This window comes from Rhinolophus sinicus, linkage group LG05, assembly GCF_036562045.2.
Source record: "Rhinolophus sinicus isolate RSC01 linkage group LG05, ASM3656204v1, whole genome shotgun sequence".
Taxonomy (NCBI): domain Eukaryota; kingdom Metazoa; phylum Chordata; class Mammalia; order Chiroptera; family Rhinolophidae; genus Rhinolophus; species Rhinolophus sinicus.
The window spans coordinates 121,987,036-122,010,930 of record NC_133755.1 but is presented as its reverse complement, the minus strand read 5'-3'; the positions used below and the strand labels follow the sequence as shown (position 1 = coordinate 122,010,930).

At 36.7% G+C, this 23,895-nt stretch overlaps 1 protein-coding gene across 1 annotated transcript; it reads right to left on the bottom strand.

Moving 5' to 3' along the window:
- Nucleotides 1-2,972: 2,972 nt before the first annotated feature.
- On the bottom strand, nucleotides 2,973-22,285 carry SPACA1 (sperm acrosome associated 1). The gene is made up of 7 exons (XM_019743243.2): nucleotides 21,066-22,285; nucleotides 15,793-15,849; nucleotides 11,544-11,645; nucleotides 10,717-10,823; nucleotides 9,326-9,461; nucleotides 4,382-4,502; nucleotides 2,973-3,853 (listed from the first exon to the last, which is right to left on the bottom strand). Exons 1-7 carry the CDS (start codon nucleotides 21,313-21,315, stop codon nucleotides 3,697-3,699), a joined length of 930 nt encoding a protein of 309 aa, XP_019598802.2. The 5' UTR covers nucleotides 21,316-22,285; the 3' UTR covers nucleotides 2,973-3,696.
- Between the last annotated feature and the right edge of the window lie 1,610 nt (nucleotides 22,286-23,895).

The following is a 23,895-nucleotide window of genomic DNA, read 5'->3' as shown; positions in this document are numbered from 1 at the left end:
TTCCATATAAATGGCCTGCCTTGGCTCATGCTGCAGACTTTCCTAAAATCTCTTAAAGGTTCACAAAACCCAAACAAGGAAGATCTGGCTTCAGTGTGTCCTGTAGCTCTGGCTGAGCAGCCCTAAGCCCAGCACTGCAACAGCCAGTCTTGTTTCATAGCTTGGCCTCTCAGGGCACGTCCAAGTACAATGTGGGCAGCAGCTATCTCTGGATTGCTTTGTGGTTCATGCCTAGTGGCTTCAGTCAGGGCACAGACTGCAGCTGAACTTGGCCTGCAGTGGTTCCCCTCTTAGGAGGCCCCAGGGCTGGTAGGCCCAGTAGCCAGCTTCAGACTAGGCCAGAGCATCACCTGGCCACCTCCAAGGATGACAAACCCACAGGGCAGACTAGGTAGGCACCAGAGCCCCACTAAAGCAAACCTTGCTCTGTAGGGTCAGCCTGTTCTTAACAGCTCCTCTGCTATAGTCAGAGCCAGTCCTTACAACCAATCAGCCTGAGGGTCAATCCCTTTGATTGACATGCAAACAGCAATCAAGTCTCAACTGCAACAGGAGGGCATACACAATCCACACAGGGATACATCTGGGGCACCTGGCTCTGGTGAGCAGGGAGACTGCACCATTGGGTCCCACAGGACACCTACTACTTAAGGCCACTCTATTAAGACTGGGAGGCATAGCAGCCCTACATAAAAACAAACACAGGGAGGCAGCCAAAATAGAAAGACAAAGAAACATTTCACAAATAAAAGAACAGAACAAAGCTCCAGAAAAGGAACTAAACAAAATGGAGACAAGCAATCTACCAGACGCAGAGTTCCAAACGCTGGTTATAAGGATGCTCAGTGATCACAGTGACAACTTCAACAGACTGGAAACACAAAAATGGAGATAGAAAACATAAAAAATAATCAGAAATAAAGACTACAATAACTGAAAAGGATACATTAGAGGGAACCAACAGATTAGATGAAGCAGAAGATCAAATCAGTGATTTAGAAGGTAGCAAAAAACATCCACTCACAACAGCAAAAAGCAAAAAGAATCCAAAAAAATTAGGATAGTTTAAGGGACGTCTGGGACAATAACAAGCATACCAACATTCTCATCATAGGGGTACCAGAAGGAGAAGAGAGAGAGCAAGGAATTGAAAACCTATTTGAAGGAATAATGACTGGAAACTTCCATAATCTGGTAAAAGAAATAGACATACAAGCCCAAAAAGCACAAAGAGTCCCAAACAAGATGAACCCAAACAGGCCCACAACAAGACACATCATAATTAAAATGCCAAAAGTTTAAGACAAAGAGAGAATCTTAAAAAGCAGCAGAGAAAAGCAGTTAGCTACCTACAAAGGAGCTCCCATAAGACTGCCAGCTGATTTCTAAAAATAAACACTGCAGGCTAGACAGGATTGGAAAGAAATATTCAAAGTGATGAAAAGCACGGACCTATAACCAAGATTACCTCTCAAAGCTATTATTTAGAATTGAAGGACAGATAAAGAGCTTCCTAAACAAGAAGAAGCTAAAGGAGTTCCTCACCACCAAACCAGTATTACAATGAATGTTAGCGGGACTTATTTAAGATAGAAAAAAACATCAAAGTTATGAATAATAAAATGGCAATATCTACATATCTGTCAACAATTACTTTAAATGTAAATGGAATAAATGCTGAATGGATAAGAAACAAGAACATTACATGTGCTGCCTACAAGCGACTCACTTGTATACTCAAAGTATACTCAAAATGTATACACATTTTAAGAAAGGAAATTATATTTAAATTGTTATACTCAATATATACTGATAACAAAAGATGAATACAAGTCACGTTTGACTTCTGCAATTACAAGAGGTGCTCAAAATGGTTACCATCAGTGTCCAGACACTTCTGATTACAGCAAACTATTGCTTGAGCAACGTTAACCAAACTGTCCACTTGTATATATTTTTGGCACCCTGGTAGTAATAACTATGTATGGTGTCAAATGGGAACTAGATTTATTGGGGTGATACCACATTTCCCCAAAAATAATACCTAGCCAGACCATCAGCTCTAATGCGTCTTTTAGAGCAAAAATTAATATAAGACACGGTCTTATACTACATTATATAAGACCCGATCTTATATTAAAATAAGACCGGGTCTTACATTAATTTTTGCTCCAAAAGACGCATTAGAGCTGATGGTCTGGCTACTTCTTATTTTCAGGGAAACATGGTAGATGGGAGGGGGTGAGGGGCAGGGTGTAAAAGGTAAAGGCATTAAGTACAAATTGGGAGTTATAAAATAGTCACAGGGATATAAAGCAAAGCATAAGCAATATAGTCAATCATATGGTAATAACTACAAAGATCAGACAATTAAGTTCACGAACTCATCCTAGAAAAAGTGCTACATACCTCATTGCTGAATATCACTGTGGTCACCTTTGAAGGCTCCCCTCGGGAAGCTATGCACCCATGCCAGTGCCTGGTCCACCCTTCAAAGCAATTTTGGAACTCTTTTTCTGGAATGGCCATCAGACCTGTTGTCGCATTACCCTTGATATCCTGAATGTCATCAAAATATTTTCCTTTCAATATTTCCTTTATCTTCGGGTAAAGAAAGAAGTCATTGGGGGCCAGATCAGGTGAGTAGGGAGGGTGTTGCAATACAGTTATTTGTTTACTGGCTAAAAACCCCCTCAAAGACAGTGCTGTGTGAGTTGGTGCACTGTTGTGATGCAAGAGCCATGAATTGTTGGGGAAAAGTTCAGGTCATCTAACTTTTTCACGCAGCTTTTTCAGCACTTCCAAATGGTAGACTTGGTTAACTGTTTGTCCAGTTGGTACAAATTCATAATGAATAATCCCTCTGATATCCAAAAAAAGGTTAGCAACATTGTTGCAACAAGTTCACGAACTTACTTGTCAGACCTCATTTGTATAGTGTTAGGTGGGTACTAGACTAGTCAGGGGGATCACTTCTTAAATTATGTAAATGTCTAACCACTATGCTGTACACCTGAAATTAATATAAAATAATATTGAATATCGTAGTTGAGAAATTAACAAACGTGAGGAAAAGGTGAAGGGGAATAAGAGATTCAAATTTCCAGGTATAAAACAAGTAAGTCATGGGATATAACATACAGCATGGGGAAGTGAATAATGGTTGCTGGACTTGTGATCACTTCTTTAGATTATAAATGTTGAATAACGATCGTGTACACTTGAAACTAATGTAATATTGGATGTTAGCGGTATTTTAATAAAAATCTTAAAAATTATATAAAACATGATTAGCTTTACAAGTTCAAACCAGTGTTCCCAGCAGAGGGAAAGTCTAATATGCAAGGCATCTTCTACATTACATTCTTCTTGCTTGAGACAGAATAGGAAAATCAACTTAGAAGTGATCAAAGTGATAAAAAACGTGTTAGAAGATTTTGTTTGTGTGTATCTCTAGATAAATGTACCAAGTGATCATCTGAAATGGTAAATGTTGAAAACAAATTAAAAATAGTTTTTGATAACTCCATCACAAAGATGCACTGATTAAAACAGCCTCTTCTTATATTGTATTACCTTTAGACTGTGGTAAATCACCTGCAATATTATTAAAGTATTTCGCTATATATTTTATTTTTATAATAATGAATCTGATATGCTTGAATCTCCTTTGGTTTGTTATATATCATCCATACATCATTCATTCCATTCACTTAAGGCATCATCTTCCTGTCCAGGTATTTCTGTTGGTGATTGGTCAAAAGAAGTTGAATCTTTGTATCTCGTTGAACTCAGCTCAGAATGCATCTCAGCAGCTGAGGCTTTTGGCCCCCAGATAGCCTTAACTGCCGCCCTGGGAGAAAAAACAAAAACAAAAACAAAAAACTCTCTTAAGAATCTATTTCTGTTTAGTTTTCTCTATATAAAAGTGCATCCTTAGTCACAATATATTTCCAGTTTGTGGTGCAACAGTTGCATTGTGATAATAGATGAGCCCTCAGATGTACCAGGGTGTGATACTCATGAAAGTATTAGAAATATTTTCATATAAATGCATTGGTAGGTTATAATTAACCAAATGTTAGACTTGTGATAACTACAACTGACAACACAAATATTCATTCAATAAACTTTTTTTTTTTAGCAACTACTATGCAAAAATTTAAAAATTGCATTTAAAAGCTCTCTCATGACTGGGGAAGCAAGTCATGAGATTAGGTAGCCTGAACTAGGACAGTCACGGGAGGAATTAAGGGAGTTGGACGGTTTGAAGACACATGTGAGAAGCATCAATGACAGGGCTTTCAATTCATGGGACAAGGGAGGGGCAGATAGAAGGACATCAGTCCAGGGTGAGACTCAGCTTCAGTCCTTCACCTACCAGTTTATAATTATGAAGATCAGCACAAAGATCACAAATATGCAGATAACTACTCCTATGGTCAGCACAAAAACTAGGACTGCATCAGTGTCTGGTTGCCTTGATCTTTTCATCTGTAATTCTAGAGAAAACACACACACCTGATGATTATTACTACTGGAAAGAAAAAAAAAAGAAATGGACATCTAAATGGAAACTTTATATCTGAAAAACAACTCTAGAAAAAGAATCAGTGGAAAGAAAATTATTAACTAACTTGTTCTACATGTTTAAAATGTCAGTTTCAAACATGCAGAAGTTGAAAGAATTTGACAATGAACATCTTATAGTCCCACCACCTATGGTAGCTACTACCATCAATATTTTACTATTTATTCATGCTTCTATCAATCCATTGATCCATCTTATATTTTTGATGCATGCCAACATAATTTGGTGTCTGTACACTTTTCGCAAAATTTTTCTCAACAAGCATATCATTAACTAGAGTTCAGTATTTATTTATATATTTTCTTTTGACGTAAAATTTCAGATCAAAGAGCTGAAAGATCCTAAATGTACATTTGTTTAATTTTGGCAAATGCAAGCACACATGTGTAATTTAAACCCCCTATCAAGACACAAAATATGAGTATACCCCAAAAAGTTCCCTCGAGCCTCTCCCAGTTAATCCCTACCCCATCCTCCGGAGGCAAGTACTGTCCTCATTTTCTTTTTCACCATAGATTAGTTCTGCCTGTTCCAGAACTTCATAGAAACGGAAACATAGGCTATGTACTCTTTTGTGTAAGGCTTATTTATTCAGTATATTTTAGAAATTCACCCATGTCGGCACATGTATCACTAGTTTTTTTTCTGTTTGTTTGTTTTTTGTTTTTTTATTAATGAGTAGTATACCTCAATTTGTTTATAATTTGTTTATATATTCATTCTCCTACTGATGGACACTAAGAGTGTTCCAGTTTGGGGCTATTATAAAGTAACTGCTATGAACATTTCTGTAGAAGTCATTTTGTGAACACACATTTTCATTTCTTCTGGATAAATACCTAAGAGTGGAACTGCTGGGTTATAGGGTAGAGGGACACTTACTTTTCCAAGAAACTGCAAGATCTTTTCCTAAATTGATTGTACTGACTGTACATGTTTTATAATTATTTTTCTCCCAGATTTTGGCTTTCCTATTTATGTTTTAATGGTTTCTTTTAACGAACTGAAGTTTTTAACTTTAATGAAGCCTACTTTATCAATGTTTCCTTTTATGGTGATTGTTTTCTGAGTCATATCTAAGAAACCCTTGCCTACTCCTGAATCATGCAGATATTCTCCTATGTTTCCTTTTTAAAGCTTTATGGATTTAGTTCTTACATCCAGCACTATGCTACATCTTTAATTTTTGTATATATTGTAAGGGACGGTATAGAAGCTCATTCTTTTTTATACAAATACCCACACACCACTTTTAAATCAGTCATTCTTTCCTATATCTTTCTGCTCTTCCTGAAAATAAGGCTATTAAAGAGACAAAGCCAGCCTATCATATAACATTGTTACATTGTAATTGGTGAAAAGCCAATTTACATCAAGTATTACTCATTTTGTGAATTATACAGCTTTCTTGTGGCTCTTCCTGGTCCCTAAATCACACAATCATAAAATATTTAGGTGGGGAAGGACAAGGGATGCAACTGTTGAATCATACTGACAAGTAAAACAATGTCCAAGGAGATTTAATAATTTCTGCAAGCTATGTTTTATGTATTTTAAACATTTAATTTTGGTAAGTACCACTGTATCAGAAGTAGTCTACTATATGGACAATCTCAACCGTTTATTTGTCCGAATTTTTCTTTCTACACTTTAAATACCACAGAGTATAATTTTCCATTTTCCTTAGTAATTCTAGAGTTATACACTCAATTTAATGATCGCCAAATAGTTCCACATATGATAGAGAAATTACATGATATTTATATTCCAACGTTGTTGGACTTTAAAAATCTTTTTACTTTTGATAATTTTAGGTTTACAGAAGCAGAGGGATTTTTAAGCTCAAATAAAAGACATGTTTTAGGATTAAAACCTGAGAAGAAATCCAAAATTCCTTTCCATTTATCCACTACCCCAACACTAGCCAAGACAGGGTGGAGAATGAGGGGTATGAAGATTTCAGCTCATTTCAATAGTAGTCTTCTTGCAAGGGTCACTTAGATTACTTTCATATTGTGGACAGAAAAGGAGGTTCTGTGGAAAGTAATCTCACGTGGTGATCTAGTCATAAATTCCTAATTGGGCAGGTCACAGTGGGTATCCATGCCCCAGGGTATATAACTTTTTAGCAAAAGGTTTATCTTTGCCTTAACCAAGCCCTGTCCATTGTTTCTGTGCATCTAGCTAGGTTAACACATCTTTGAAATAAACCTTAAAACACCCCCAAGACAGCACATATTCTTAACTATCCTGTAATCCCATCCCTTGTTGCTTCCTCCCAACCTCATGTAATCTCCCCTATGTTCCCTCCTTAATCTCAAATGCATAAAAAAAATTGCAAACTGTTATTTTCGGAAGCATTTATCTCAGTCGGTTGAGCTCTGACTTCCAGGTGTATCCTCTTTCAGGCTCAAATAAATTTTTATAAAAATTCTCTATAAGTTTGGACATTTCTTACATGGACAATAGCTAATGACAACAAAAAAGGTTGCATTTCCTATTGAAATTTTCTAATGAAAAAATAGGCTGAATTTTGATGCTCTCACTTTTTACTAAAACTAAGCCTATGTCTGTATTAGTTTCCTAGGGCCACCATAACAAAGTACCACAAACTGGTTGACTTAAAAACAACACAAATGTATTGTCTCATAGTTCTAGAAGCCAAAATTCTGAACACAAGGTACTGGCAAGGCCATGCTCCCTCCAAAGACTCTGGGGGAGCATCCCTCCTTTCCTCTTCAGCTTCTGGTAGCTGTCCCTTGGCTGTAATCTCTGACTCCGTTTTCATAAGACAACTCTGTTGTCTTCTCCCGCCAACCCTCCCCACCCCCCATGTGTCTCTGTGTCTTCACATGGCATTCTCCTCTGTCTCTCTCTATCTACATCCACACTTTCCTCTTCTTATAAAGACACCAGTGATATTAGATCAAAAACCCACTCTAGTATGTATGTATGACCGTATCTTAACTGAACTAATTCTATCTGCAATGACCCTGTTTCCAAATATGAGGTTCTACAAGTTAGGACTTGAAAATATCTTTTTAGGGGAAATACAATTCAATCCAAAACAATGCCTAATTATGAAGGACAACTACTGTGGAAGTGAAAAATCTAATATGACAGGAAATTTTCATTAACTAAATCATATTTACCCTAAAAATATTCAAGTATGTATTTGTTTCAAGCCAGTACCATATTGTGTGCACATTTATAGCCAACACAGCTGTTTGATGTCTAAACAACCAAAAGGGTCTGTCACATGGTGTACCCAATTGTCATTTAAAAAAGAAACTAATAGATATCAAAGTGTTTTGAAAACACTTTATCGTTTAACCAGTGCATGTATTGAGATGGCAGAGCTACCCCATCAGCCCTAGCGTGCTACGGGAGAAGAATCAACTTTGTCTCACTTAAGGGCTGACATTTTGGGGTCTGTGTTCCAGCCCTTAGCTTACACACTATCAAATGCATGTTGCCTTCTAATCACGGAAAGAGCTAACCACTGAGTTGTCTTACAAGGACCAGGCTATGAGGACAAAAACTGAGAATGGCCCCCAAAACTTTTGATGGCCTGAACTAGGACTCAATTAGATATTTTTCAGTTTGATGATGCTTGGTCCTTTTTTGCTTTTGTAGCACCTTGTTGAAATTATCCTTTTAATAACACCTGATATCCAACATAGGCGTAAGATTATTAGCCTTCACTATAAAGATGTTTTTCAAAGACACTATGCAACACATCAAAAAAAGTTATAGTTTATTTTTAAAAACCACCCCCCAAATAGTTTAGCTTGTTTTCATTTCAATAAAAGGTGCTATGTTGTTGTACGGCATCTCTAGACTACAGCATAAATTCTTCACTTAGGATTAAGAAATAGCTTCAAGAAATCCATGAACTCCCTTAAAATTACAGGTAACTTTTGGCATGTTTGTAAATGTGGGCATTTTTCTGGGAAAAGCCTCTTGAGCTTGATTGGATTCCAAAACACCCTATGACCAAACCCCCACACTCACAACAAAGATGACAGCAACAATAAAAACAGTTAAGAGCAACTGAACAAAAATAAATAATTATTTGGATATAGACGACATCATAGTTTAAATTGAAAGGACATGCACATGAATCCATTTCACAAGGGAAGTAATTTCTAACATGTAAAATTACATTCAGGACAAGATTTGCCTTTTGTGACATATCGATGACTATTATTGTTTCATCAAAAACATTTTCTTTAAATGAATAATTTTCAGAGAGACATGCCTTGACATAATGTTTCTTAATTTTATTTACTTTACTGTACAAAAATTTTTGTTAGCATACATAAGAATTCCATGTATCCATTTTCACTTTCGTGATAGAAGTAAAAGTAAGAATATAATACAAGTTAGAGGACTATTCTTTGGAGATACTTCAGAAATACACCAGATTCCCCAAAGTAAGGCACACCTGGCTTTACTTTGTGAAAAATAAATTAAGCACTACCTTGTGAGAAAGTCTAAATGGTATAAACCAGTGGTTCTCACATTGTGGTCTCCCAGTAGCACCTGGGAACTTGTTAGAAACGCAAATTCTTGTGTCAGCCCCACCCAAAATCTACCGAATCAGAAACTTGGTGGGTGGGGTTATGGATCTGTGTTTCAATAAGCCCCCCCCACCCCCCCACCCCCCCAGGTGATTTTGACCCTCTTTAAAGTTTGAGATATGAGGAAACCAAAACATTGCTGGGCACTTACCATTTGTTGTATAGATTGTGAATTTAATAGATGCTACTATTTCATTATTATCAAAGGTATCACACTGGAAAGCCAAGGGGTGGATTTCCCTGTGTACATCCAGGATTGCTGAATCATTTGCAAGTACAATGGGTTGCTATTTTAAAAGAAAAGAAAGTATCAACACTCTTCATGTAAACATAAGATCAGGAAACAATTTTATTTCCTGTAAAAAAGAGTCATTGTCTCTCAGTCTGGGACAGTAATTAATTATGCACATGAATTTTACAGTCAGACAAACCAGACATCAAGTACCAATGCTACCACTTCCTGCCTGTATGACCTAGAATAAGTTACTTTCTGCATTTCAGTTACTTATCTGTAAAATGGGTGTGTGATAGAAATTACCTTATAGGATTGCTTTGTGTGTTAAAAGAAACACTAACACTCGGCGTACGTCTGTGTATAGAGCATTTATTATGAACACAAAATGGACGCTAATAATTCTGATAGCTACGTCAATCACAAAGTGACAGCAATGCCAGGGCATCATGTGAAAGGAATGCCTAGTGAATGCCCTAACCAGATAACTCCAGATGCAGAGTGGAGTGTGACCATCTGGACGGCTTTATGGGTCTGCAGATGGATGCACCGCACCCAGTGTTGAACATAAAATCAGAGCTCTTTGACGGCTCATCGCCCAGGCCTCACTGATGAGCTGACAGCCGCATCTGCACTCATCCCAGACAGAGATCTTGAAGCCGTCTCTGGACTGTCTCACCAGCCCAGCCTGAGGCCCAACGCTACGAACCCCAGTACCATAGGTACTCTTGCTGAACACCAGACTCTCATCCTGCTGTCGTAAGACCCTTGCCTAACCCTACTGCTTGCAAACCGGTGTGACCCTCTTGTGTGAAACTGCTCTACCCTGACTATTGGAGGCTATCCTCTGGCCAGAGCCTTGGTTAATGCCTGTGGTAAACCGAGTCAGTAGGACTAGATCCAGGGCTTTATTCTAATAAAGGCTGACATTGTGGAAAGACACAAACCTGGGTGAGACTGCTACTTTGATAACCACATCCCTCTCACAACAGTCTGGCACTTAATAAGCCCTCAATTAATGTTAGCTACTGTTATCATTACATAACTCCTATGTATACAAATGAAAACCTTGCTCCAAAATAGACTACTTTATATAAAATGGAGGTTTTTAAATTCTGATAACTAACCCTAAAACATATATAAATATATAAATAATGAAAAAACTTAAATCCTAGTAACAATAAAGTTGTATGATTTTAACTTCATTTTTGCAAACTTCTTTTAAAGACAGTTTTCTGACAGTCATCAAGCACTGCGAAACAAATTTTATCACTCACTAGGAAGCACCAAATTACATATTCATTACTCACTTGGTCTGGCCTTAGAAGTTTCCAAACATATTTGAAACGATTTACAGGCGATGTATGAACACATGCCAATTTAGCACTTTCAAGGCTTTCTGATATTGGTTTACCCCCTGAAAAAAGGAAAAATTAAATACACATATACCATGGGGCACTGCAAATTGCTTTATAAACCATATTACTTTTAAAAGCCACCTCCAATTTCAAAATCAATTATATGCTGGAAGTTATCAAATGTATTGAGTGTTTGGGTGTAGAAGAACAGAGAGGAGTGATGGGTGCAAAGATGAAGTCACCAAAAGCAGCAGGTGGGAGACACCACAGCTATCTGCTCCTTCTGCAGAATAAATTGTGAAAAAGAGGTATAGTAAGGGCAACCAACTTAGTGATCGTATAAGCTTTGAGGTCTACTAGTGGCTTCCAATTTACTGGTTAGGGGCCTCTATTAGAAATATTGAAATCTCAGAATAGTGTACTTTGATATAGAACATCTCTTAAAGTTCCCAATTTAGGGTGGACCAATCTACTGATATAATGGCATGACTAACATGTCCAATGCATTTCACTATAGGACAGCTTGACCACAGGCCCTGCGTACAATAAGGTTACAGTGTATCCCAGAGAATATATGTTAAATGTTAGACATCATTGAAAAATATAAAGCAACAACAGAAAGTAACTCAGAGCTGCAACTGTCTAGAGAAATGGAATTTTAAGTTTTATTACAATTTCCTTTCAGTATAGCAGTTCTTCACGGCAACCTGAGATTAAGGCTATCTCCCCAGAGTAAACTCTTTCCCCCTCCGTCTCCCCACCAACAGAGTCCAACTCACAGCCACAGTCTACCGGTCCATGGCATTCTTCCACCCGGACAATACACTTAGATTCACCTCCAGGGCATCCATTCGTTAATATAACTTCTCTAATACCAACACCTTTGGTAAAAGAAATCAGCAAATGTTAAGAAAACTAATTCCAGAGAATCTTTTTTTTTTCCATCTAGATCTCTTTTGAGACTTTTCTTCTAATTTCAGAAATTAAATTCCTAAATTCAAGGTGATAACATTTAGAATGCTTCTAGGCTTCTCATTTTGAATTACTTCATAAAACAGCATTACCAAAGCAAGTTACATGAAACACTAGTTCCTCTGGTTGTTACCATAAGAAAAAGAAATCCATGATTATACACATTTGAAAACGATACATTAAATAAAATTAAAGGGACCTCTTTACTACACAATTTGTGGGAGACTTTTAATATGCTAATAAATTAATGTGCTATTGTGTATAAACTTTCATTGATCTAAGATGTAAAATTTTTGTATTCTAACATCTTTGAAATCAGAATGCATCTTACAATTGACAGCATGTCACAAATTGGCAGCATTTTTCCTTTTGGGGGGGGTGTATAAAATGTGCTTCTTACAGCCAATAAATTCTTAGATTTAATGAAACACAGTAGTACACAGGATCTCCCAAATTTATTTGACCATGGAACTTTTAGGAGGGAGAGGGGGATTTGGGGGATTGGGATTTGGAGGAAATTCCAAAATCACATTTTAACATAAATAATGCTTTTTAATATTTAGATTGGTAATAAATATAGCAGGACAAAGTATTTATGATCAAATCTCCATTTCCAACAAGATATTCTCTTTAGAATTGCCACACATTTTTATAACAAGAAATCAAGTCTTTACTAACTGATTTCAAATTTCCACTGAGTTTGCCTTTCATCACCAGAATTGAGGGAGATAAAATGCTGCAGCAGTGACATGCTGAACATGTCCTGTGACAAATGACTGTGGACAAAAACGGGCACACATACTTAACCTGACAAGCTCCAGAGAGGTCTGCATGGCAGGCCTTACAAACTCAGGGACCAAAAGTAACCACAGAGGATGGTTTGAACATAAAAATTCCTAACTAAAAGCGGGTCATGGAGGGTAGTCACGTCCTAGGCCTGTAGCTTCCTTGACAAAGGTCAGTCTTTACCATAAGAGAGTCTTTTTGCATCTAAGATAACATACTTTTGAAATGTCAGAGTAATCTTCTTTTCCAGACCCCTTAAGGCCCAACCTTGGGACAGGAGAATATGAGATCACATAACCCCTCATCGTTGTACTGTACCCTGCATACCATCTGTATGTGCTGTGGACGTTTATTATGAACTACTCTGCACTCACCAATGTGTCTCTCTGTTTCACTTTTTATCCAATCCCAGAGATTTCCCTGGTTTGATTTCTCCTGCCCCCTTAATCTACTATGAATGGATTTCATGTAACCCTCTTTACATCTCCTCCTTTTATTCTAATGTATAAAATAAGCTGCAAAATTGCCATTCTCTGGAGCATTTTCTCAATCCCTTGAAATTTTGCTTCCTGGCAATTGTCAGTTTGGCTCAAATAAACTTATAAAAATTCTCCACATGTTTAGACGTTTCTTACGTCGACATGACCTATAATGACGACATAGTCATAGGCCAAGGAACTGTCCATCTTGGTTTCCTTGTCTCCCAGATTTCCTCTTTCAACTCCTACAAGGTGTTAATCCTAAAACCCATTCTCAAGGGCAAGGGAAAGTTGAAATTTACAACAGTGCTTCTCAAAGTTCAGAGTGCATGCAAATCACCTGGGGATCTTCCTAACATGAAGTTCTGATTTGGCAGGTCTCAAGTAGGTCCTGCGATTCTGCATTTCTAACGAATTCCCAGGCAATGCTGATGTGGCTGGTCTCTGGACCAAACTTTGAGTAGCAAGGAAGAGGATTCCATATGAGATAAGGAGATAGAAGGTTGGAGATAAACGGTCTCTTTTGATTAAAAGCAATACCTAAGAATGACTACAGTATGGCTCAACTTGAATTTATGAAAGGTACTTCTCTAGAAGCACAGAGTTATTCTGACATATATAAATATTTTTCAAGCAGGTGTTTTATGTATTTATTTATTTAACCAAATACAGTTCATTGCGATGATGTGTGTAGGTGTGAGCTTTTATGTTCAGTCCAAGTAAAACTTAAAAAATCTGTCTGTGTATTCCAGAAAAAGAAAACTTTTTGACTACTAAAATATTGTTTTGCACTACAGCACTATAGCATTTTTTCCTCTGTATAGTTCTGTTATAAATGGAAAAGATTTTTAAATGTTTAAAAAATATCTTAGATGTGAACTATTGCATTTTCTGGTTTATTTTCCCCGTTAGAACTTATCACTGTCTGATATATTACATATATTACATATTATTTATCACTTTATCCCAACTAAAATACATACTGCTTGAAGGCAGATTTTTCTCTGCTTTGTTCACTGCTGTATTCCCAGTACTAAAACAATGCCTACCGCATACGTGTTTCCCCAAAAATAAGACCTAGCAGACCATCAGCTCCAATGTGTCTTTTGGAGCAAAAATTAATATAAGACCCAGTATTATATTATATTATATTATATTATATTATATTATATTATACCAGGTATTATATTATATTATATTATATTATATTATATTATATTATATTCGGTCTTATATTAAAATAAGACCGGTTCTTATATTAATTTTTGCTCCAAAAGACGCATTAGAGCTGATGGTCTGGCTAGGTCTTATTTTCAGGTAAACATGGTAGTAGTAAAAAGTTTTTTAAAAGCCCCCAAAACAGAGAATCATTTGTTGAATGAACAAATGTAACATATAATTTCTGAAACACATCCTTAAATAATAAAAGTAAAACAATATCATTTGTTATGAAAATAATTCTCTTATGAAAATTTCTCAAGCAGCAGAAGAAAGATATAAATTGCAAATAAATAATCACAGGTTTATTACAGGCTTAATTTTTTTTCACTCATTAAGAAGTTAAGGTGAAAAACAGGTTTAAAAACTATCTCAAGAGACAAAGAGTAGAATGGTGGTTTCCAAAGGCTGAGGAAGGGGGAAGTGGAGAATTAGTGTTTAATGAGTGGGGAGGTTTCAGTTTGGGATGATGAAAAAGTTCTGGAGACAGATGATGATGATGGTCGTACAATAATGTGAACGTGCTTAGTGTCACTGAATTGGACATTTAAAAATAGTTAAAATAGTAAGTTTTATGTTTACCTAACACAGTTTACCAAACACACACACACACACACACACACACACACACACAGAGCTATTGCAAATAAAAACAATTCAAGTATAATTTTTGACAAAAAAAAGTCATTCTGATCAAGATATTCATGGATTTTCTGTCCTCTTACCCTCTGGTTTTTGTCTTTCCCTCCTATTACTGTCTTTTTTTTTTCAAGGCAGATTCTGTTAAGAATAAACTTAATTTCATTGTGAATTATCTATTATCTGCTCAGCATGCTAGTCTATTGTGGTTCTCAAAGTGGTTCTCAAAAGATGGTCTTGTAACCAGCGGCATCGACTTCACTTGTGAACTTGTTTAGAAATATAAATTCTTAGGCCCCTCTGAAGGCCTAGTGAGTTCGAAACTCTGGGGTAGGCCCAGCAATCTGTTTTAACAAGCGCTTCAGGCACTAAGGGTGAACAGTTAGTTTGAGAAACACTGGTCTATTATAGAACACGTGTTGCCTTAAGCCAATCCTCATGTAAGAGATTTTATGGCCAATTTCCATCCATGGAATGATCAAAATAAGTCACAGTCCCTGAATATTATGTTCCCCACAAAGCCAATCCTCTTTTTTCCAAGATATGACATATACATCAGAGAAATGTAGAATTTAGAACAGACTATTACAAATAAGCAAATTTCATAGATTTGCCACCAAAGTATGTGGGAAGACATCTGTGAGATTCATTGGAAGATCTTTCATCTTCTGAACATCTGTGAGATAAAGAAAATTTTACTTTGGTTGAAGGCAGTTTATGTGACAAAAAATATAGGGAGCTGGCTTAAAATAAGACTTAGAACTGATATAAGCAACCTTTTAAAGAAATCAGTTTCCATTTTGTGTGCAAATTGGAGTCATTAGAAATAGAAATCAATGAGAGAGTACAAAAATTACAAATACAAACTGCCACAGTTTTTACCATTCCTCCCCCCCAAAATTACGATATTGTTTATGTGCTCTATGCTACTTACCACATGTAACGGTGCACATCCCAAATTCTACTTCTTTGACTGCTGTCGAATTTGAAACTAAACATAAAGTGCAAAACACATTATTTAACTATATTAAAATTATTCTAAGTGCAAAACTCTTACTTGGGAATGGAGGATGCAAGTACTTATCATGTGGGAAGCAGATATTTTAAATTTTTTATTAAATCAGAAAAGCAGTACTATTCTTAGTATATCTTCTATTATTGTTTAAATAAAAAGGAGCCTAAGCCTTTAAAGTAATAAATTATGAAATAACTTGCAAATAAAGTTTATATTTAAACCTTGAATATAACTTAAAAATAATTTTTTAATTAGTTTAATACATGGTGAGTTAAAGTTCTATAGAAGGTCAGAAAAACACAAAAAAGCCAGCTAATTGTAAGGTCTAATTTTTTTCTAGTCCCTATTTCTCAAAAAAAAAAAAATTGGATATATCATTTCCATCCAAAACAGAAGTCTTTATACCACGTGTTCATTAAAATCATGTTATAGGTTGGTTCTACTCATTCTCAGGTTAAGATAGTAAATTATTCCTAAGAATTTATTTCAACACTTTATTTAGCAGGATAATTTAGGAATATAAAAGTATTTAAGCAGTTAAATATCATTGGTTTTAAATGACATAATGTGTTTCTTTTTCTAATCTTTCTGAAATTTGGCATGAATTCCACTAGCTGTGTAGTATATAACCAATTCTCCATAGCTCAGATTAGGATGAAAATCTCAACAGAAAAAATATTAATGAAGTATTAGAAGATAATTTTTAAAAGTCATTGTATCGTGAGGCAATACTATTACATGGGAAAGTGCACTGAAGTCCAAATTACTGCTTCTACCACTAATTAGCTGTTTTGAGTTTGAATAAATTACTTAAACTGTCAGGCCTAGTTAACCTTCAGTAAAATTTGAAAAAGGATAAGCTGTCTTATTTGACAACTATGAGAATTAAATGAGAGAATGTGTATGAAAACATTCTGTAACTTGTTTAGAGCTATAGGTATGCTTAAGATATAACTTCACTCACACTCATTTCATACTTATTGACTTTATATAATCCTAAATTCTTTTTTGTATTTTGATTACTGTAAAATACTTTCATAAACACCTCTATTCTATACTTATATGCACCAAATACAGTGCCTTGAATACATAGTAAGCACCAGTATATATGTTAAGTAAATCAACATTGACTATTAAATAAATTATTTGGACTATCACAATCAATTTTGAATTGACATTTTTGCTTGAAATGCTTGGATACTTTCTGCTGGAAACATATGATATATAAATTAAAAGCCAAATCTTGAATATAGAAAACACAGGTAGGAGAATGAGTACTAGACTTTTTAAAATAACCTCTTTTCGAAAACCATTTAAAAAATTACTTAATCAGCTCGATTATTCACTGCCTATGCTACTTTGGGAAGGTTACTTAAGTTCTCCTAACTTTAAAAAAAGAAAGAGAGAAAGATTTAATCAGATTATTTTCAGAGTCCCTTTCCTCTTTGAGTATTGAGTGCCCATTAAGTCATTCAATGACTTCCTTTTCTGATGAGGATCCTACAATGGTGGGACAAGGGAAATTATATGTATCTGGACTCCAGTGTGGCATTTGTCAAAATTTCCCGTTGTGCAGCTATGAGTGAAAAGGAAAAATATGGTTTTAATGTCATTAAAGTTTTATGTGTAACTTGCTAAACAGTAAGATCTACTGATGCTAATTAATTGGTTGGTGTCAATGTGTCAGTGTCACAGGACTCTGTCTTGTTCAACATTTTTATTAATGACAGAAAATACTGAGTTCATGCTGACTGAATCTGGGGATTCTGCAAAACCACAAAGGATAGCAAATATGTTTGGAGATAAATCTGGATCTAAAGAGGACAGGGTGGAATAATGGGCAAATATAACAAAATGAAACCTGAGAAATAAAAAGTCCTGTACACAGAACTGAAAAGCCAGGTATTCCCCAGGTACTTTATAGGCTGTCTTAATTTGATAGCAGAACAGGTGAAAATGAGTGAAGTTCAACGTGAGTTCAATAGGAGTCAAGAGTGTGCTGAGTGCTCCCCCAAAATCTACTTGGTCTTAGATGTGCTGATAAAACCTTGACATCTACAATGATGCAGATCATGATCCTGCTCTTTGTTGTTCTGGCCAGATGCTGGAATGTTCTCTTCAATTCTGGATAGCACCCTTTGTTGGTATATACTATTAGAGTCCAATTTTTAATTTTTTAGCTCCTTTTTTGAAAGTTGACTTGTAAGGTTATTTCATGATTTTTATTCTTCCATAGAAGTCTTCCAAAGAAAAAGAAAAAAATATATACAGGATAAAACTCATTTTATAGAATAAAACTCTATCTTGCAATTATTATGTAGGTCTACTATTGGTCCCTTTTATAAATCTAAGGGTAAATAGGGTAAGAATAAATTATAAATCTTAAGATTTATAAAAGGTATATGGGTATATTATAAAAGGTATAAAAGGAACAGGGGTATAAAAGGTTTATGAGTATATATCTAACATAATATCTTGGTAATTTTTCCTACATTTTGAAACACTGCTATTTCATCATCCATAATGATGGATTTTAGTACTACTTATCACCTATTCCCAACTACATTTTTAGAAAAAACTATAATAATAAAGGGAATAATGGTTGGAGTTGTCTAGAAAGATGATGTAATTGTGAAATAAATCACAGCTACTACGTCACCTTTTGTTTTCTTATTGCTTTGCTCAAAGGATCACATCATCTTTCAGGAAGATGTAAAAGAAGTCTAGAGGCACCTTTCTCACAAATTATTTTCAGCTTTCATTGAACACAGCTGAGATTTTAGAATTTTTCTTTTATTTCTTTTTGTCCATACTGGGAAAGAAAAGAAAACTGATAGAGAAAAATATTTCACAATTATTGGATGAATCAGAAGATGAACATAGACATAGAGTAGCATTCTAGATGCCAGTGATGATTGTGAAATTGATTGCATAAGCAAAATGAGAGATGGTATCTTAGATGAATATCCTATATCAATTTTCTCTAATTCAAGAATCAATAAATGAACACTGTATTTCTAAGGATGAAAAGGATATATGGTATTCTCATCCAGTTAGTCTTTCAACAGGAAGGAGTTGATCCTGAAATATTTTGTGAAAATAAGCTAGACGATTCCTGTTTTGCTAAAAGGATATGGACAGTATTCTTTCCTTTTTTTAAGTTGTTTATACCACAAAATTTACTTGATAATGTTTGTAAACAGACAAATCAGGATGGCAGGTGTGTATACAAAGGTGATTGGAAAAAAAAACCAGAAGATGTAGAAATGAATAAATTCATTGGACCAATAATTCTAATTGTTTTATAAATCTAAGATGAACATGTTTTGCAATTATGGAGAAAGAATATGGCAGTCTTCTCAACAAAATATGTGCCTTCATAGTTTTCAAAAGTATTGTTTTTACAATGCAAGTGCAAAAATAACAATAACTAGAATCTATTAGAAATGTACTTGAAATCTGGAATCAGTACTTACAAGATGGATCTATTCCAGACTCATGCATAACAATTGATGAGCTTTCAGTTGCGTTCAAAGTACTTTGCCCATATATCTTTAAAACCAGGGAAAATGAGTAAAATTGGGGGTTTTCCATGTTTAAATTCTTGTTGAAATTTCAAGCAAGTTGTTTTCACAATTCCTTTATTCCTACTTTTGTAAATTATTTGTAAAATGACTCAAAAGTAAAAAAAACAGAGTTCATGAGATAGTAAATGGTGATGACTATTTTTATACTGGTCCCCTGAGGGTTAAGAGGACAAATTTTAATAATGGCTCTGGAAATTTTCAGATGTCAGATACCTCAGATTAAAGTTCTGGATTCTCACTCTCCCCAGGAAAACGCAGCTACGCATGAAATTGTATATATAAAAATCCAGAAGGTACATGGCCTCCCTGAAGTTCACAGATAAGGAAATGAAGACTGGGAGCGAGAATAAATAACTTTCCTACATTTGAATTTGAATCTAAGGCATTCTAACTCCATCACATGGCTTTAGCCTAAACTCTGTTTAGCATTTATAGCTAGGACTATTCCCTTGACAAGTTTAGTACTAAAATTGTTAATTCAATTACTTTTAAAACTAGAGTGAAACGCTACTGTGCTTTGTTTAAAACATGTTTTCTTCTCTAGTCCTCTTTTTCACATTTCCAAAGTCAAGGACCTCTGCAAGTTCTCTGTAATCAAGTCAGTACAAACCTCAACCCCACCATTAACCTCAGATAGCCAATTTCTTTCTGTCACTGAGGGTCACTATCTGTCATCAGGAAATAAAAAAACGCTGATAAATATAGAACCTACTCTGTATGTATAGGAGACATGAGACTGCCAAGGATATTAAAAGAATCTCAGCTGGGTCATTTATGGGGGAAGGGAATCATTTCCCTTTAGATGGCTGCAAACCTGCAACTGACCTTATACCTACTAGCATGTGAGTTACTAATCAATATAACATGTACAACAGCTTGTCAAGTTTTATTGCTTAATGAGCCAGCAGAGTAAGGCAAATTTATGTACCAAGCACAGGCTCATTCTCCCTTGGTTAACGCGTATCATCTAACAAAGCCACTGGTTGGATCCCTTGACAGATGTTATTCTAAGGCCACCCGTTCCTTTGTGGGTCGAATGTACAAATAAAACACCACACTGCAAAGGTGCTCAAGGTTAGGGCTGCAAGGAGTTGATAAAGGGCTTCTGGGCAGTTTTATCAGCATATTGGCCTATCTAGATGTGTCACAGTGAGGGGAATTCTGAATTCCATTGTGTTCAAAATCAAAGTGCAAATGTGGAAAGGAGGAAGACCTCAAGCAATTTGGAACTTCAAAATAAATCCACAATGGGAACGAAAAACTTAACTGCACAGGAAGTCAAAATAATGCCCCTAGGTGGAAGGTTACTCCTACCAATTTGGGAAAGAAAGAAAAAAAAGCATCGTTTTCCTTTTCCGGAGCAATATTTAGCAGTATTTCTGTAGCAACTTCTAGATGTGGGCTTGTTTAGCTTGCTGTGGCCTTGTAGGATTAACACACCTTTCTTCAAGGCCACTACGCATGCGAAAAATGTATACATTTGGGGCTATTTAGGACAGGGTTCTGTAGATGTTAACACGGATAATTCTCATTGCCATCGGACAAAGCTGGGCTTTGCCCTCCAACAGGTGCCTTCGAACCCAGCAAGGAGCCTCCTACCCTCACCATCCTCCCGGGGCGCGGTCTCAGCATCGCCCATGTAGTTCTCGGGCTCTTCCTCGCCCTCGTTCTCATTCTCGCTCTCGCCTTCGGCTTCGCCTTCGCCTTCGCCTTCAGCTTCGCCCTCGGCGCCGCCCAAGCCGGGATCCTGGATGGCAGTGACGTTTGTCCCCCACGCGGACTGGAGGCCCGCCAGGAGCAGCCAGCCGACCGTCAGCAGCAGCCCCGCGGAGCAGCCTGCGCCCCCGGGGCTCATGCTTCTCGGCCCCGACGGCCGCCCAAGCGCAATCGCAGCCGCCCGCTCTCAACGAAAAGTGTCGAAGGAAGGAGCCGCGGGTCTTCGAAACCCCACGGCGCACCCGGGCAACCACTGCGGCGTCACAGCTCGTCACAGGCGCGCGGCCCGCCGCCTCGGCCCTCGGCGCCCGCGGAACGGGAGCGGGCCCGCCTGCGTCGCGCCGCGCGGACCACTTACGACGGCGCCCCGGCCGCGGCTTCGCCTTCCGGCGCTCGTGCGGCGCCGCCCCTGCTCGCGTGGCCTCCTGAGCTACCCGCTAACCGCCGCCTGGGCCTTTCTCGCTCACCCTGCTTGCTCCTGAAAGACATTCGTCCTTCCTACGTTTACTCCTCGCTGTGACTCCGTCTACGTGTGACTTGGTTTCAGATTCCTTAAGCAGAACACGCAAGTCGGCGCGTATCAAGATGGAGTCCTCACAGCCTGATGGAGAGTATGGTGCCGCCAGCTAGTTCCGTCTCTGCAGATGAGTCTTGACTTACAGGTGATATAGGGGCGCACGTCCTTTGATCTAAACACTAGTGTTATTGTAGCTCGAGCATGTAATTACATTTTAAGATTTTGTGCAGTGCCTTCAGCTCTGTGTGGGGCTTCATTGTGCTAGATTGGGGAGCTCGGAGAGAGGAAGGGCGAGGGTCCAACTATTGTCAAGCTGGTTCTTCTCCATTCTGTGTTTGGCTAGCGGATGCTTTTGGAACCAAATATCAGACTTAAACGTTGCCCCTGTTAATTTCTGATCTCTTGCTTTTGACCTATTTTTTAAGCTTCCTTGGTATTCTTTTGAATCCTGATTCTGTTGTCTTAACATATTAGATATTTCTCCCAAGTTTGATTTGGAAAATATGTCTCCTTAAGGTCGCTAACAAAAATATTAAAAAGGGCAACGAGCAACTGTAGGGCACCAAGAGATTACTCTGACAATGATCCACTAATTTACCATTGATTTAACCCAAGAGTCAATTATTTTACCAAAAAGGAGCCATATTTTTTACTAGAGTTGATTCAGACTAGAAGCAAGAATACCTTGGCATTCCCACTTGAATCAGTAGAAAATCGTAGAAGGAAATGTAATTCCCCACAGCTTCTTGATGGTGTTCAGTATCAATATGTCCAGTTGTGCCATAGAAAGAAATAAAGTTTGGTAGATTCCGTTGATTGATGTTCATTTCAAGAAGCCTGCTCTATTCATTCAGATTTCTTCTTTAGGAATACAATCACAGACCCTTTGAGTCAGAAAGAAGCTTAGAAATCATCTACTACTCCAAGACCCTGATTTTTAAATGAGGAGATAAAGAACTGGATAGATTAAATGTCTCACTCAGAATCATCCAGCAAATGATTTGCAAAGCAGGATCTCACCAGCCAGATCTCCTGAATGCTCATCCAGTGCTTAGTGATTCGTATAATTTAAAGTTAACAATAAAGAAGCATTCATTGGGGTGTTTGGGAGTCAAGAGTTCAAGCACTGAAAAAAAATAGGGTTGAATTTTTTATCTTGTTATTCCAAGTTTGATTTGATCTAATAGCTACAATGTGGTAGTAAGAGAATATTAATGAGTAGGAGGTTCAATGGATTTATATCTGGGCTTGTAACAAACCTCATTTGGCTATGTTTCTATATACTATCCTATACTTTGAGGTTTAATGTCTAAATTCTTAAGATTCATGGGATAAAGAGTAACCTACTACAAAGTGAACTTGAGGAATAAACTCTGGCTTTTGGAACATATGTATATCTGGCCTCAGTAGACTAACAGGTAAGCAAGTAACAAAAAATACTAAGAGAGTCTTCAGATCCACTTATAACAAAAATAGATTATTTGAAACAAAAGTAGAAACTTTTATTTGAATTTTAATCTCACAGAGGCTTCTAGTTGTGAAAATAGGAAAAGACAAGAACTGCTTATAATGGTCAGTATTAAAGTTAAAATTGGTATTGTGAGGAGTTTCTGGGAATATTTTATATCAACTAAAATACCATAAAATACAGCACCTGACAAGATTACGAGGGAAATTAAAATGGGAAAATTAGGTATGATCTTGAGACATAAAGACTTTTGTGTTTTGGCCAAATGAAGGAGTCAAAACTTTTCTTTTTGAAATGCTAAAAAAATAAGTAAGGAGTTATGCTTTCAAATACAAACTTTAAAACCATCTATAGTAGTGTCACAGGTAATATTGTTGAATATTTCAAGTCAAATTAGGACATAGTTCCTGAAGATAGTATCCTTTTTGGTCAGAGGAAGTCCAATAAACTCTAAAGTATGTAATTTGATTCAAGGAGACATTAATGATGAAATAAACAGCTCAAAAGAGAATCCAAATGGAAATTAAGGGTTTCAAAGAGGAACTGAAAGACTTGACTCTGGAATAAAGAATATTAAAATAATACCTGTAATAGCAACAATACAAATCACTTGTAAAATATTGTTACATAAATTATAAGAAACAGTATAATATCTGTCCTCAACAAATTTATGCTATCTAGTTAAAGTCACACATAAGTGAAAGGTAAATATTTAGCCAGAGGGTAAAGACACA